The sequence below is a fragment of the Pleurodeles waltl genome, chromosome 2_1 (assembly GCF_031143425.1).
Source record: "Pleurodeles waltl isolate 20211129_DDA chromosome 2_1, aPleWal1.hap1.20221129, whole genome shotgun sequence".
In the NCBI taxonomy this organism is placed as follows: Eukaryota; Metazoa; Chordata; class Amphibia; order Caudata; family Salamandridae; genus Pleurodeles; species Pleurodeles waltl.
The window spans coordinates 612,656,611-612,670,809 of NC_090438.1; the positions used below are offsets into that span (position 1 = coordinate 612,656,611).

General features: G+C 39.7%; 1 protein-coding gene across 12 annotated transcripts in view; it reads right to left on the reverse strand.

The window, feature by feature from the left end:
• AMPH (amphiphysin) overlaps positions 1-14,199 on the reverse strand; it is a 927,201-nt gene that overhangs the window by 241,376 nt on the left and 671,626 nt on the right. For all 12 annotated transcript variants that reach the window (XM_069215773.1, XM_069215772.1, XM_069215765.1 and 9 more), the window contains exon 11: positions 5,304-5,432. In XM_069215773.1, the coding sequence (XP_069071874.1) occupies positions 5,304-5,432 (129 nt within the window). The remainder of the gene's footprint in view (positions 1-5,303; positions 5,433-14,199) is intronic.

Sequence of the window (14,199 nt, forward strand, 5' to 3'; positions counted from 1 at the left end):
GGCCATAATCCATTCAACCAGGGCAGTTTAGGAATTTATCCTGCTGCCCAGTCAGACTGCTGCCCATTGGTTAGAGGTCAACACCTGCCTGGCAAAGATCTCTGTGCCCTCAGGAAAGCTTCTGCTGTGGTGTCTCCTCTGAAAACACTGAAGCTTTGCAGTGTGGATGCCATGTTCAATGCAACTGCACAGCAACGCCTTTTCTTGCAAAAATAAAGCCCCAAAGCAGAAGTTTTTTTTTAAAACAGCAAAAAAATAAATGTTCTTGACAAGCTGAGAGATTTGTCCTAGCGTACGATGGCCATTTAACTGTTGTATATTTTAAGAGCACTAGGCTTTTCCTCGCAGTCCCAAAGTGGAACAAAGTACATTTGAATGAAACCAGTAAATAAAGTGGACAGTCTGAGGTACTTTGATTGATGGCCTGATGCAGCAGCGGCTCACTGGGGTTACAGTGGGCGGGGAGGGTGGCGCGCGTGTGGGGGGGGAGCGGAAGAGGTAATGAAATTTTAATTAATAAAAAAATAAAATGAACTTACCTCTGCGCCGATTCTCGCCAAACCGCTCCTCTCTTCCGTCCTGCAGGCAGGCACAAGCTCCCAGCCTGCTCTGAGCCAATCCTGAAGCTGCTCAGACCAGCGTCAGGATTGGCTGGGAGCACCCAGCAAGGGCCCTCCTAGGCAGACTGGGAGCAGGTGCAGTCTCTCTCAGTTGCCGGGCTGGAGACAGCCTTCAGCGCATGTATGTTTGGCTGGCCCGCAACGGCTGGTCACACATGCATGCACAGTGAGGGGAGTGCACAGTGCACTCCCCTCACTGCTCGTCACCCCATGGCCCCGCCCCTTTCACAAGCAAGGGACAATAAACATAGTTTATTGTCCCTTTCTTGTGAATGGTTTGCAGCTTCTGCTGCTGGCGGGGGCGATGCTCCTCCGCCCACACGGAGGAGCCGCCATTGGCTTGATGTCAGTTGGGTAGTTGGTCAGAGCTCCTCATTCGGTGGAGCCAATAGATGCTCCACCAGTATAAACATACCATTTTGCCTGACTCTAATTATAATATGCAAACTTGGCATTTGGTGGACAGGGTAGTCTGCTACATTTGGGACAGAGTAGTCTGTGAGCCAAACTCTAAATGAGACCTTAATTGTGAGTAATTTGAAGTGTTCCAATCCATGCACAACTGCTGTTTGCACAGGGGGCAACTTTGGTACTATATGGCATTGTCCTGCTCCCTTCCTAGTGCTGGGGTGCATTTTGTCAGGCGAGTGCCTCACACATACATTTCCACCATAGTGAAAGTTGGTGTGCTGGTTTGTAGCATAGTTTTTGCACTGGTAGAGTACCTTTCCAGTACAAAATACTATGCCTAAAGCAACTTTAAAACATTTCCTACTTAGGATGTGTGCTCTACAGTGCAGCACACTTTCATAGTCTGAAAGGTTTGGCTAAGTAAAAGCATTTCTCCAAGTTAACATCACTCTCAAAAAGGCATTATTTGTTGGAGCAAAACCATGTCTACTATTGTTAGTCAATAGGATTTTGCGTCCAAAACCATGTATGGTTGTATGGGAATGCCCAGGTACCACCAGGGGCGTAGCTTCAGGTGGGGTGTTTGGGGTGTTACACCCCCTCCCCCCAATAAATGTGTTTTCTGAAGAATAGTTAGGTACCGTTGCTTTCAGTCATGTACTGTGAGGTGTCTGTCGGATTTCAGCTGGCATTTATGCACACACACTAACAAAAACACACACATTCTCTCTCGTCTCTGTTTTGAAAGGCCACATTTTTTTTTCATTATTTTACAGAATATTGGCTTTCTCTTACTTAGTACTCCTAACAATTTGTATATCTCTCCCTTTCCACTGCCCCTTAAGTCCCTCTCATGCACCCTGCTTGTCATATATTGTATTTTAACATTATATGCCGGAGTGATTGTTGGGAAATCTGAAGCTCACACCCTTCAGTCATACTGACTAAACTATGTCTCTGGACCCTACACACATAATGCCTCACTGATGAAAAGTAATGCAAAGAAGAAGCGCAAATCAGTGTTTTGCGTTACTTTCAAATTTCACATTAAACAAGTTTTGCGCTAAAAAGTATGTTCAAAATAAACAAGCAGCACTTAGTATTAATTTCCTCATCTCTTATGCAATTGTAAAAGGGACAAGAAAACGTGGCTGCTTCTGACAGATTTCTTATTTACATTGCCAGCAAGTATGATCATTTTTTTCCCCTTAATGTTGTTCTTATTTAAAAGGCTGCTAAACATTACCTTTAACTCAAGTACATATTAAAAATGCAAGACTTTGACAGCTGCTCTCCATTGGACAGCCACAAATACCCACTCCGGATTTGCCAGCGGGCTGTCATGCTCTGTGTTATGAACCCTGATAATCTTAAAAGTCTAATCAAAGTATACTTTGCCTTGGCCCAACTATAACTTTTTTATGGTGAACCAAATAGCATCCAAGCACCATTAAACTTAAAAGAATTGCAGGAGTCTGAACAGAAACTCAAAATATAGAAATCAGTTAACAAAGTTGTAATGGGTTCATGAGCTAAGGCAAATTTGAAAGAGGAATGATTCCACAGCCTTGGAGCCTAATCACATAATTACCTGCTTTCATGAGTTTCAAATTGTGTCGAGTTACCAGACACAACCGTTCTATGGATTACATGCCAAGCATAAATCAATGGCACATTCTGTCAACTAGCTAATCGAGGACTCTCCCATTAAAATAACTGTAGATTAAACTGTTACATTTGGCCTTCATTTTGACTCACTGGAAGAGATTAGGGGTGGGCGACACCATCTTCTATGCCTGTGTGTAGTTTGAAGAGAATACTGTAAAAGAAGACTCTGTCACCTGCACATATCTTTTTCCGTGTAAATGCCTAACATGCAAAACCATAATTAGGCAATGAGCTACTTACTACGCCCACTCTATCCTGTTTTCAAGTTGCCTCTATCCCCATAGTACTTATTTGTTGGGCCACAATTCAGCGCAACCTCATCCACACATATATCCAAATTCATGAAGAAAACATAAACCTATGGGTGGATATTTACACCTCCCACCAAGCATACCTTTTTCCTATACACAAATATTCCAAATAGAATGCCTCGAAAGCTAGTACCTCTGGAAAGCTATTCTAGGGGCAGGTTCCTATGAGTACTGTTGGCAATATCTTATGAAGTTTTTCAAATATTTCTATTCCACCAGGACTGAGCCCCCAATTCATAACACATTTCTCTGCCTGGAAACCATTTTTCTTAGTGGTGAAATCCCTTTCCCCACACCCTGAACTAATCTGGTGATGACCCTATCCTGAAAGGGGAGTTATTCCAGGCTTTACCCGGAGTAAATCTCCAACCATTTCTAGGGTGGGAAGGGGTTGGAGAGACTTTTGAGAACGTCCAAAAACTTCCAACTGTCCAAATACTTTTGTGGACATCTCCAAACTTCCAAGGCAAACCACACCTTGGAATGCCCACTTCCCACCACTAAAGTGTGTTTTACTATCCTGGATTTCTCCTTTTTTTCAAAACAAATCTGCAGTAGTAAAATTATTCACATCCACCAGGAATTGCTGTGTGGATTTCTGGTGGGCATACATACTTTTACAACAAAATGTACCTCTCTGAATTAGACCCAAAATGTTTGCACTTCTATAGACAGTACCAGTGTTTAATTTATGAAATAAAATAAAGTAAGTGAAGGGCCCTAACGTTTTTCTTAGGAGCCCCTACAGACACAGCCAAATGCAAGCACTACCAAATACCTAGGAGGCTTTGGGGCAGATTTATCCTCTGTTTGTGCCAAATCTGCGTCATTTTTTTAGAGCACATTCTGTGCAAACCTAACTCCATATTTATAATTTGACGTTAGACATGCCTAACATAAAAATCTAGGAGTTTGCACAATTTTTTGGATGCGTGCACCTACTTTGTGTCAATGAGATACAAGGTAGGGATCCCCATCTAATAAATGGTGCTATCTCCATAGCCCCATATTTATCCCCTGTGCTAAAATGACGCATGGGTGGGAGGAGTGGCCAAATAATGGTGCAAAGCTTGCTTTGCGCCATTATTTAACTCCTGGGTCAGACCAGGTGTTAGGGGACCTGTGGACCCATTTTCATGGTTACACACCATGGAAATGGGTCCACAGGTGCCCTCCCCAAGACCCAGGAACACCCCCACCCCCACCAGAGGGACACCAGAGGATGGGCGACCCCATCCCCAGTAAGTCTGGCTAAGTATTTTTAATTTTTTCTGCCAACAGGGGCCCTAACTTGGGGCCCCCTGTATGGCACAGGGTGTAATGGCCAAGGCCAGGGGACACTTGTCCCCTGTGCTGGCCATTGGGGTGGTGGGCATGACTCCTGTCTTTCCTAAAACAGGAGTCATGTTTTTGGTGGTTGAGCACCACGAAATGGAGCTAGTCTGGTTAGAGGCATTTTTTTTTTGCCTCTAACCAGGCCAGCATCATTTTTTGACATACAACCCCCTCCTTCCCTACCTCCACCCTCACCAGCTAGTGTCTTCTTTTAAGACGCTAGCCCAAGTTTAGCACCAGCTTGCCCCATTCTTTTAATATGGCTCCTGGCTGGTGCTGTGGAAGGGTCCAAGCCAGCGCTATAGTTTTTGCCGTAAAACTGCATTTGTGCAGTCTTGTGGCAAAAAGTATAAATCAGGCCCTTTGTTTGGATTCTACCTCATGCCTCAATCCTCCTCTATATTAGTGCTCCTGTCTGTATGTCACAGTCTTAAAGGATATTTTTCAACAATGATTTCTCCCTTTGTTATTGTTTTCCTTTATTTCCCTCTCTTATTCTTTCTCTCCTCCCTATATTTCTCTGGGATGCCTAATGATGAAAAATAAATCCGAGCTCCTAAAATGAATGCAGGTGCCAACTATCTACCAGCACCTGCACATATTCATCAGTGAGACAGTCTCCTGGATGTGGCAGCTTGCAGTAGAATTGCTTGTCCCAGCTTTGTCACTGGCCAGCAGAAATGTATAGTAGTGGCATCACAAAAGTGTGTAGCTGATTATAAAAAATAAACATTAGGAAAAGCACGGGTCAAAGAGAAAAACAGAGAAATGGGACAGAAGCAGACGGTTTGCATGTAGGATCTCTCACATGGTAAATGTATTCTATAGGTGTATCCTTTGGCACAAGTGCTCTGTGTATTCTCTGTGGTGACCAAGGGAATAGAAAACATGTCTTTATAGGTAAAGGATCTCAAAAACTGACTCCAATATCTAACATAAACGTTTAGGGGTGTCTGACCTGTGACGGTGTTGTGACATTAATCTCTGGTACAAAGTTGTCCTCGAAGAAGCTGATGATATTCTCCTGTTGCAATTCCTTTGACGGTGTGAGTTTAGGAAGTGGTGGGACAGGCGGTCCTTTCCTCAGCTGAAAAAGAAAAGAAGGCAGTTGACAGGTAAAGAAAAAGAAAAAAATATGATGTATTTACTTAAAAAAACAAAGTATGGCAGAACTACTTGCTTCAACAGAATAAACACATAAGTGCCTATTCACAATGGCTATTTTGGAGTACGAAAAGTAGTCTTATTTTATGTTCTCTAAAATGCAGGTCACAAGTCCTCAGCCGGAGCTCTATGACTCTTCTATCTTTTCCTCTTTTCCATAACTGCACATAAGTATAGTATTTAGTAATACATTTTGGAGTGACAAGCGGAAATAGTTGGAAAATAGGGGCTAATTAATATAAAGCTGGGTGGGGGTTAATGGAACTTGAAGGAGGGGTTTGAGATTGGGCCTTCTAATATAAAAACACACCAGAATAAGCGTAAGGCAATTGCAATTCACAAAACACACATTGAAAACCGTTACAGTAGTACTTCTTACAAAACAATATCAAATACACTTAAGCTCAGCCTTGGAGGAATTCAAACGCCAAAATGGCCAACAACTGGTACTGCACCATACTCCCATAGTTATTGAAGAAGGCAGACTGTAACTCTAACACATAGGAAAACACATAAGATAAATTAAAATAAGGAACATTTTAAATTAAGCTTTATTTAAGTTAATTTCATGAATGCAGTTAATTCTTTAAAAAATAAAAGAGGTCAAATGTTAGTTTTAATGGACATATTCATAGTTTTAATAAAATTTAAAATCACAAATCAAATAACACATAGCTTAAAGCTAATGTTGTGACACATTCAACATAAATGATCCGGTAGATGGGAGAGAGATAATTAATATTTTTGAATTCATAAAATATATTGATAAAATTAAAAATGCTAAGTTTAATTGTAATTGTATGTTTTATTGCAGGTACATTGTTCCTTGTTATTCTGGTCTCAATACGAGTTAGGGTAATGTGTTTTAATATTTTTACATGAAAAAATGTTTATTTGAAAACAAACTTTCTTACGTTTCTGTATTGCTTTCTGTAGAGGGATATCCTCCCTGGTGACAGAGATCTCAATCCTATTGGTGGAGACCTCCACAAACAGACAGAAAGTAAATAATTCAATTTTTTGTCAGTTATTGTGTTGTAGGAGTCTCCACCACTTAATTTGAAGGGATGGAGCTTGTATGTCTACATCTAAGTGTAAATCAATACATGGAAATGGAGAATTCCATTTATGAGGAAATTTAAACCCACGCATAGGTATATTTCTACATTTGAGGAGAACTACACAGGCAAACTTAGCTTTACGAATAAGGCCCAACAGATCACCTATAAACTGCAATAATATCATAAGCATTCGTTTTGATGTGTAGAGAATAGTGTTTTTACTGCTACTAAAACGCAAATAATTAGTACACATCAAAAAAATATTAGTGCGTTTTCATACATATGGGGCCATCTTACAAACACAGTGCACTGCCCCGATCTGCGCCAGGGTGCACTTTTATGTGTACCGAGCGATGACAAGGGCAGTGTGCCATATCAAAGCAAATGTGCCTGTCAAAGTGCAGGCATGTGCCTATGCCTACATTGGGAACCGTGTGTTAGTGAAAGTTGGACGGGCTGTTAAAAGCCACTGGTCTGCCTTTAACTGAGGTGGCAGAACCACTCTCAGGTTTAAAATGGGGGAAGGGATCCCCTTGCAGATAACTGCAAGTTGCTACATCCACCTACAGTACTCCAGTAAGTGGACTATAGCACCTTGAGAGTGAGAGAGAAGAAAAGGAAAAGAGAGAGCGATACCCACATTTCTATAGGATCACAGGCAGCAAAGAGATACTTAGAAGCTGCAATTTCTACCACAAAAGAATTAGAGCCCATTGGAGAGAGCTATATTGTTTCCTGCAGAGTGAGTGGTAGCCCATACAGAGGAAAGTTATTATGCATCCTGTTAAGAATATCCACATGTCCTGAATCCTCCCAGCATATGCCAATTTTAAGTGCATTTTTGACCTAAAAAGACCACCTCTCCACTTAGAAAGAGATGAACAGAATTAAACCATTTTAAATGGCTATCCCTGCTCTTAAAGGGCAAGACAAGTCTGCGGTGTTGACAGTTTTACACAGGACTCTATTTTCAGATATAGCTCATACTTGCCATCCAAGCTGTGGAACCCCTCCAACCCCAATGCAGTGACAATCAAGCAAGATTGCCCCCCAAAGGCCCAGATTACTAATTGCACAGTACTATTGAGGTAGCAAGCTCCTCACTCGTAAACAATGGTTCCATGAGGAAAAACCACACATACTGTGCAATTATGAGCTAAACCTCACAAAATGTCGGAATACCTGTGCGGAACTGAATATACCGATCAAAAACTCCAGAAGGAATGCAAAATTCCATGAGGTTTAACAGACACATTTGCCACCTTCTCTAAGCAGGTGGGCAGTATGTGTAGGGGCTTATGCAAGGTGGTGGCTGAAAGATGGATGAAGGAAGCGGAATATGCTGACTGGTAAGGGGGAGCATAACATACTCTTCCAGTGTGTTTGTATCGGTTCATGTGAGGGTAGGAAAACTAGTCTATGCTCAATGAAGTCATTTCCTAAAGATATTTTACCAGATGCATTTTTAGTAAAATCGAGCCCTGTGTTCCTGTATTAGCAAAATGTTGATACAGGAAAACTAGGCCAGTGACGGTAAAAACATTTTAAAGCCATGCTCCTAAAATATTCAAGGTGCACCCTAAGCCAGAAAAGCATTCAAGTTCAGAGATGATTTATCTGATATCAAGAAAATAGTCCTGATGCAGAAGTGTGGATGCAGTGAAAGAGAATGGAGGATCCAGTTGTCTGACAAAAATTGTCTTGTGGACCTTTGGTTAGAGATGGTTATATGTGCAGTGAAGAAATGCATTTGTTTAGCCTAAAAGATGGTGGAGAACAGATAGCAAAAACTGCACTTCTGCCGTAGGTGGCGTGAGAAGGTGAACCTAGACTGACCATTCAATTCTCATCTCGCCTTTAATTCTGAGAAAAGGAAAAACAAGGACAATCTGTATTTTGCCAGTAGATCATACCCTTATTTCAGTGAAAACATTTTTCATACTTTTCCCTTTTTCAACTCCCTACTTTCCACTTTAAAAGTGATATGTCTTCATATTTCTATGCAGTTCTCAGGTGTATGAACATACAGTACGAGAAACTGCGGGTATTACGTATGCTTTATTGGTGGGCCCCATTATGTATGGATATGCTTTCTCAAATGAGAATAATGCTGTTGGAAAGGAGTACAAAAGAATATCAGGGAAGGAGCTAATTGCACAGCAATCCAAATAGAGACCATTTCTAAGCCGGGAGTGTTCAAGAATTCATTTTTTTCTTTGTTATTCGGTATTGTTTATGCCTTGGGGCTATGGAACTTGCAGATGGAACACCATATTCAATGCCTTTATGCATTTTCATGGTTCTCAGTTTTTTTGCTCTCATTTCCGTTTGGGGTTTGTTCTCAATGATAGTCACAGGTGATTGATATGCTCCTTAACAGAATAGACTACATAGGTACAGAGGGAGTAATGTCAGATAAGGACTTCCAGTCCTATTGAGAGTGACAAAATAACTGATCTTCAACTTAAGACACTAAACCGGCCTAACAGATGTATTTTCATTTCTTCAATTCCTAATGTTATTTTGCCTTTCAAGTAGAAGAGCTTGCTTTGTGCCAAAGATGCTCCTTTCAGTCTCTGAATTTATGTGTTCTGTACATTCTGAAAGTTACTTTAGAGGTGTGGGGCCCAATTCACAAAAACATTTGGAGTATGTAAAGTAATGCTGATCACATACTACAACGTGTAATTTACAAACCTATGACCAGAGATCACCAACTCTGCCTCTTCTAACATGTCTGCTCAGAAATCTCTGTCAGTATGGTAGAAATATCTGCACAAATAGGTATACATTTGTGTAGTAAGTGTGGGAGGGGCCTCGTGGAGTGGTGGACAAATGGGGAATAATTATTACAAAATGGGTGGGTGAAATACTGACTCAGGGAGGCCAGTTGTGAAAAAAATGATTTGTTTAGATATAGTACAAACAACCTTAGCCATTTCAAGCTCTCCAGCTCCTTCAGGCTCCAACTACTTCAATGGACTGAACTATAACATTTTGTTCCGTCACAGTTCCATTGACAGGTTCTCAGAATTCCAAACATCTCCCTCCTTTAATGACGGAAGGAAGGCCAAAACAAAGTCTAAGATAAATCAGACATAACATGTATAAGAACAGGCGTGAGAGCGATAGAAGCTAAAATATTATTCACAATGTATCATTTACAGCCAACAACAGGCACAATTACGCAATATCTTTTTGCAGGACCCACACGTGACACACCTTAAATTCCTGGAGATGTTACACGAATCACTGAAATTACTAGGCTCTCATTTAGTTTTAATCTCTTCTTTCCAGCACACAAACAACTGTACACTGTACCTTCTCCTTTAATACTTAAATCGCTCAACTACACCATTCACTTTTGGATGATATAGAGCAGTCTTTCTATGGCTAATGCCTTGTTTCCTTAAGGAACTCTTCCATTTCATTCGACACCAGTTGTACATCATAATCCATTAAAATATTCTTGGGAACACTTTTCATCCTGAAAATCACATCCAGAAATGTTATCACTTGCCTTGTTTCCACAGAATAATACCTGATACCTCTGCCTTCATGACAAAAATTTAAATGCTACCCATAACATATTTATACAAGCTGGACATTTTGATTGAGTCGATTATAACTAACACAATGTCTACTCATGGACCAGTAGGTAACTTCCTGGTAGTCATAGGTTAAACTCTGCACTTGGAAATTCTATCACTATTGAAACACTCCAAACAATTCTTATTGTCCTTTCAACTAATAAGCCCATGACTGCCTATCAGTACACTTCTCTCACTCTTTCTATGGTTTTTGAAATGCCTATGTGACTCTCATGAGTGACATCCACAAGGCATCTTCTAAAATCCAGGGGGAATGAATAAAGTTTCTTGTAACTCAAAGGTCATCCTTTAATTAAAGGTTACTCTTTATATTCCAAAAGCACGGGGCTCATCACTACCCATATTATCCCTTTCAAACCTTCTTTTGACTTAACCATGACCTGTTACGACACCTGAAAATCTTTCATTTCTCTCCTTTGTTCCTCTTCCTGTATAATTCCACCTGTATCCACACACACATTAATATCCTCTTCTGTTTCATTTTTAGTGCCCTTCATGTTTTAACCTTCATATTTTGAATCTTCACCACTTAATCTAGAAAACAAGTATTTGCTATGGGCACATACATCACTACAAATTCAAATTATTGAAGTGCAACCACTCATCTACTGTTTCTACTTCAGATGGCACCAATCCTTTTTAGTGAACACTTTTTTAGTGTTTTGAGGTAATTTTTACTTCAAGCCTATAGCCCCAGACACATGTTCTTAACTTCTGCACTGTCCACTGCACAGTAAGAGCTCTTTTCTCTACAACTGAATAATTTAACTTTGCTACCTTTGGTCTTTGTGAAATGAATGATATTGTTTACCCCGGTTTAAAACTCTGTAAACTTGGGGGGTTTTCCAAACTACTTTTCAATAACTCATATCCTTTCCCACAATTGTACTTTCAAGTAAATTATGTTCCCTTAGTCAACAATTTTGTTATGTTCTTGCTTCTCTCCACAAAGTGGGGAATAAGCTTTTTTGCAATATTCAGTTATCTGTAAAAATGTAACTGATTCATGGCACTGACCAACCCACTTCTTGGTCCAATACCCGCAGGAGTGATCATGTGCCCAAGGTACTCTAGCTCAGCTAGGTCGAACTTGCATTTTTCTGCCTTCAGGGCAAAGGCACTCACTTCAACATCTGAAAAGCCTCACGTAATCTTAGATTATACTCAACATTTTTACCACACACTGAGACATCATCTTGATGCATTTTCACCCCAATTATGGGCCTGATTTAGAACTCAGCAGACGTGTAACTCCGTCACAACAGTGGTGGATATCCCATCTGCCGAAATCTAAATCCCATTCTATCCTATGGGATTTAGCTTTTGGCAGATGGGATATCTGTAACCATTGTGATGGAGTAACTAGTTCGCCAAGTTCTACATCAGGTCCTATGTCCTTTAAAACCCCTTCGATAGGTCTTTGAAAAACTGAGGCTACATAATGTGAAACAAATGGCATCATCACAAATGTAAACATGAAGAATACTGATAAACGGTGTCATGTTTTGTGACCTGTAGTGCAGTCTGACCTTGTAAAAGTCAAAGTCAAATCCAGTGATTAACAACATTTCACCCCACTGAGAGTACAAAGCATCGCTCTGATGTTTGGCAGAGGATAGCAGTTGACTACAACACACTTGCCTAAGCATGTATGAGTGTCTGTCTAGGAATATATAATGAAAATGATTCCAAGATGTCCCTCAGTACCTGCATATGCATGCTCATTTATGACAGCCATCCTGTACATCTCACTGAGATTAATGTCAAATTAATTCAGTTAAATCTAAATTCAACCTGTATAAATGTATTTAATTTTTTATGATAAAATGAAGCTTATTTATTCATTGAGTTTAACTTTTTTAATCTAACAATACACTTACTTTATAAAAAAATACACTTTATAACTTATTTTTTAAATTAAAATATTAAAATCAATTTAAAAAATAACTTTTTAGCCAAGTTTATTACAAATGCAATAAAAATATTAGTGTGGGTGACTTTATTTTTGAAGTTTTGTTTAAAAATTATATCTAGAAAATAAATTAATTTACTTAAATTATATTACATTTCATACAAATGATGTAGAATTGATCGTGCTAAATCCCCTTTATGAATAGAAAGATTCTGTGGCCTGTTTTTTCCCAGAATCACATCCATCCTTAGATTTCCTTTAGGGGTAGATAGTCCCCAGCCACTCCTCCTTCAGAGTAACAGTAACATCTGTTATTTACAGCACAGATAAGTATTTAATACTTCAAAAATATAGTATTATAATTGTTATAACCCCTAGTCTACTGTCTCATTACCTTTTTATGGATATGGAGAATCCCTCCAACCCCTCTACTTTCTTTTTTCATAACTCTTCCAATACAACTTTTACACTAGGCTTTTCCCTTTTTCACCTTTTCCCCCTTTTTCACCTTTTATACTAAGCTGCCTTTTTACCCTAGTCCTCTACACCTGCTTGTACCCTAGTCCTCTCATCCTACCTCAATTAACCTGCTCAACTGTTCTTCTGCCCCTAGATTTAGTCATTTTATCACACCTATAATATTGTTTGCCTGCCTCACCTCTACCACTGTGCCTCTACCAGTTCTACTTCTACTACTGCCTCTACCCAAGTACATATACTGCTACTTAAAGCCAGTAACTCTAGCCCACCATACATCTTTGCATATTTCCCTCGCCTATACACTAGCAACTCAACCTGTGGCATTACTATAGTACCTATTCCCTACCTATATCCTTGTATTTTTACCCCTTCCTATACCATTGTTAATTTACCATTACCTAAAGTCTAGTACCGCTATAGATGCCCATACTAGTACATTTGCATCCGCCTATACCCTAATATTCCTACCAACACTATACCCTAATAATTTTAACAGTTTATCCCTTAGTACAGTGGTTCTTAACCTGTGGTCTGAGGGCCCTTGGGTCTCCAGAAGGCCTACTCAGGGGAGACCATGCCAGTTTTATAAAATTAAATAATATTAACAATAATGAATTAAAATGAAGAAAGTATATACAAATAAAGAAGCAAAATTAAAAAAACGTTTTCAATATTTTATGTGAATTTCAATATTTGAGCATTTGTTTGTTATATACTTGTTTTTTGCTTTTTGTGAACTATTTTGAGATTAAAAATCATAGAAATTGCTCAGGCCAGGGATCCACAGTTCCAAGTAATGACCCTGTAGGAGCCTCCATATTCCAGTAATGATTCATTGGGTGTTCGCAGAAGTCAAAAGGTTAAGAATTGCTGCCTTAGTACCTCTAACCCTAGCTGTATTTTAATACCCTTGTTTTCATCTTACGATCACTGCCAGTACATATAGCCCAAACCCTCTATGCCTGGTACTGCTATCCCAACCTCCACCCTATTACCTCCACCACAGCTTTTAACCATTACTCCTATAAAAACCCTTGTTCGTCATCCTTATCTCTATTACGTATGCCTCTTATTTACGTATTGCATACAGGCAGCTTTACAGGACCTATTTCCTACAATACAATACATAGATCGGACTTTGTGTGAGGACCTTACTAGTGATTGGTTGCTTGTCTTGTCTATCTCAGTATGATGCTACTGATCCAAAAGCTTTCCTCCCTATTCATATTTTTGTCAAGCTCCTGCTGTACAACTTCATCATCTTTGTGATTGTGTATTTTTTCATTTATTAGTTAGCTCTCTATTAGAGCATATGGCTTTGCTCAGCCTGATCCTCCGTTCACTCTCTTTCTGGTGCTTCCCTCCCCATGCTTGCTCTGTTACAATCCCATCCATTCCTGCCATGTTGTTTTATTAAGAGCTTTTTTGGGGGTACAGTAGCAGCACTTCATTTTCTACACTTGTCCGTTGCTCTCCTGTTCATCCCTTTCCTGCTTTACTGTTCTTTTACATTTTTTATAAATTTTTAGTGAGGGTAGTTCACTTCACATTTGTGTGGCATCTTAATGCATATTTCTTAATTTGCTGTTAAAAAATGGACATCTACAAAATCTAAATCATTACAGG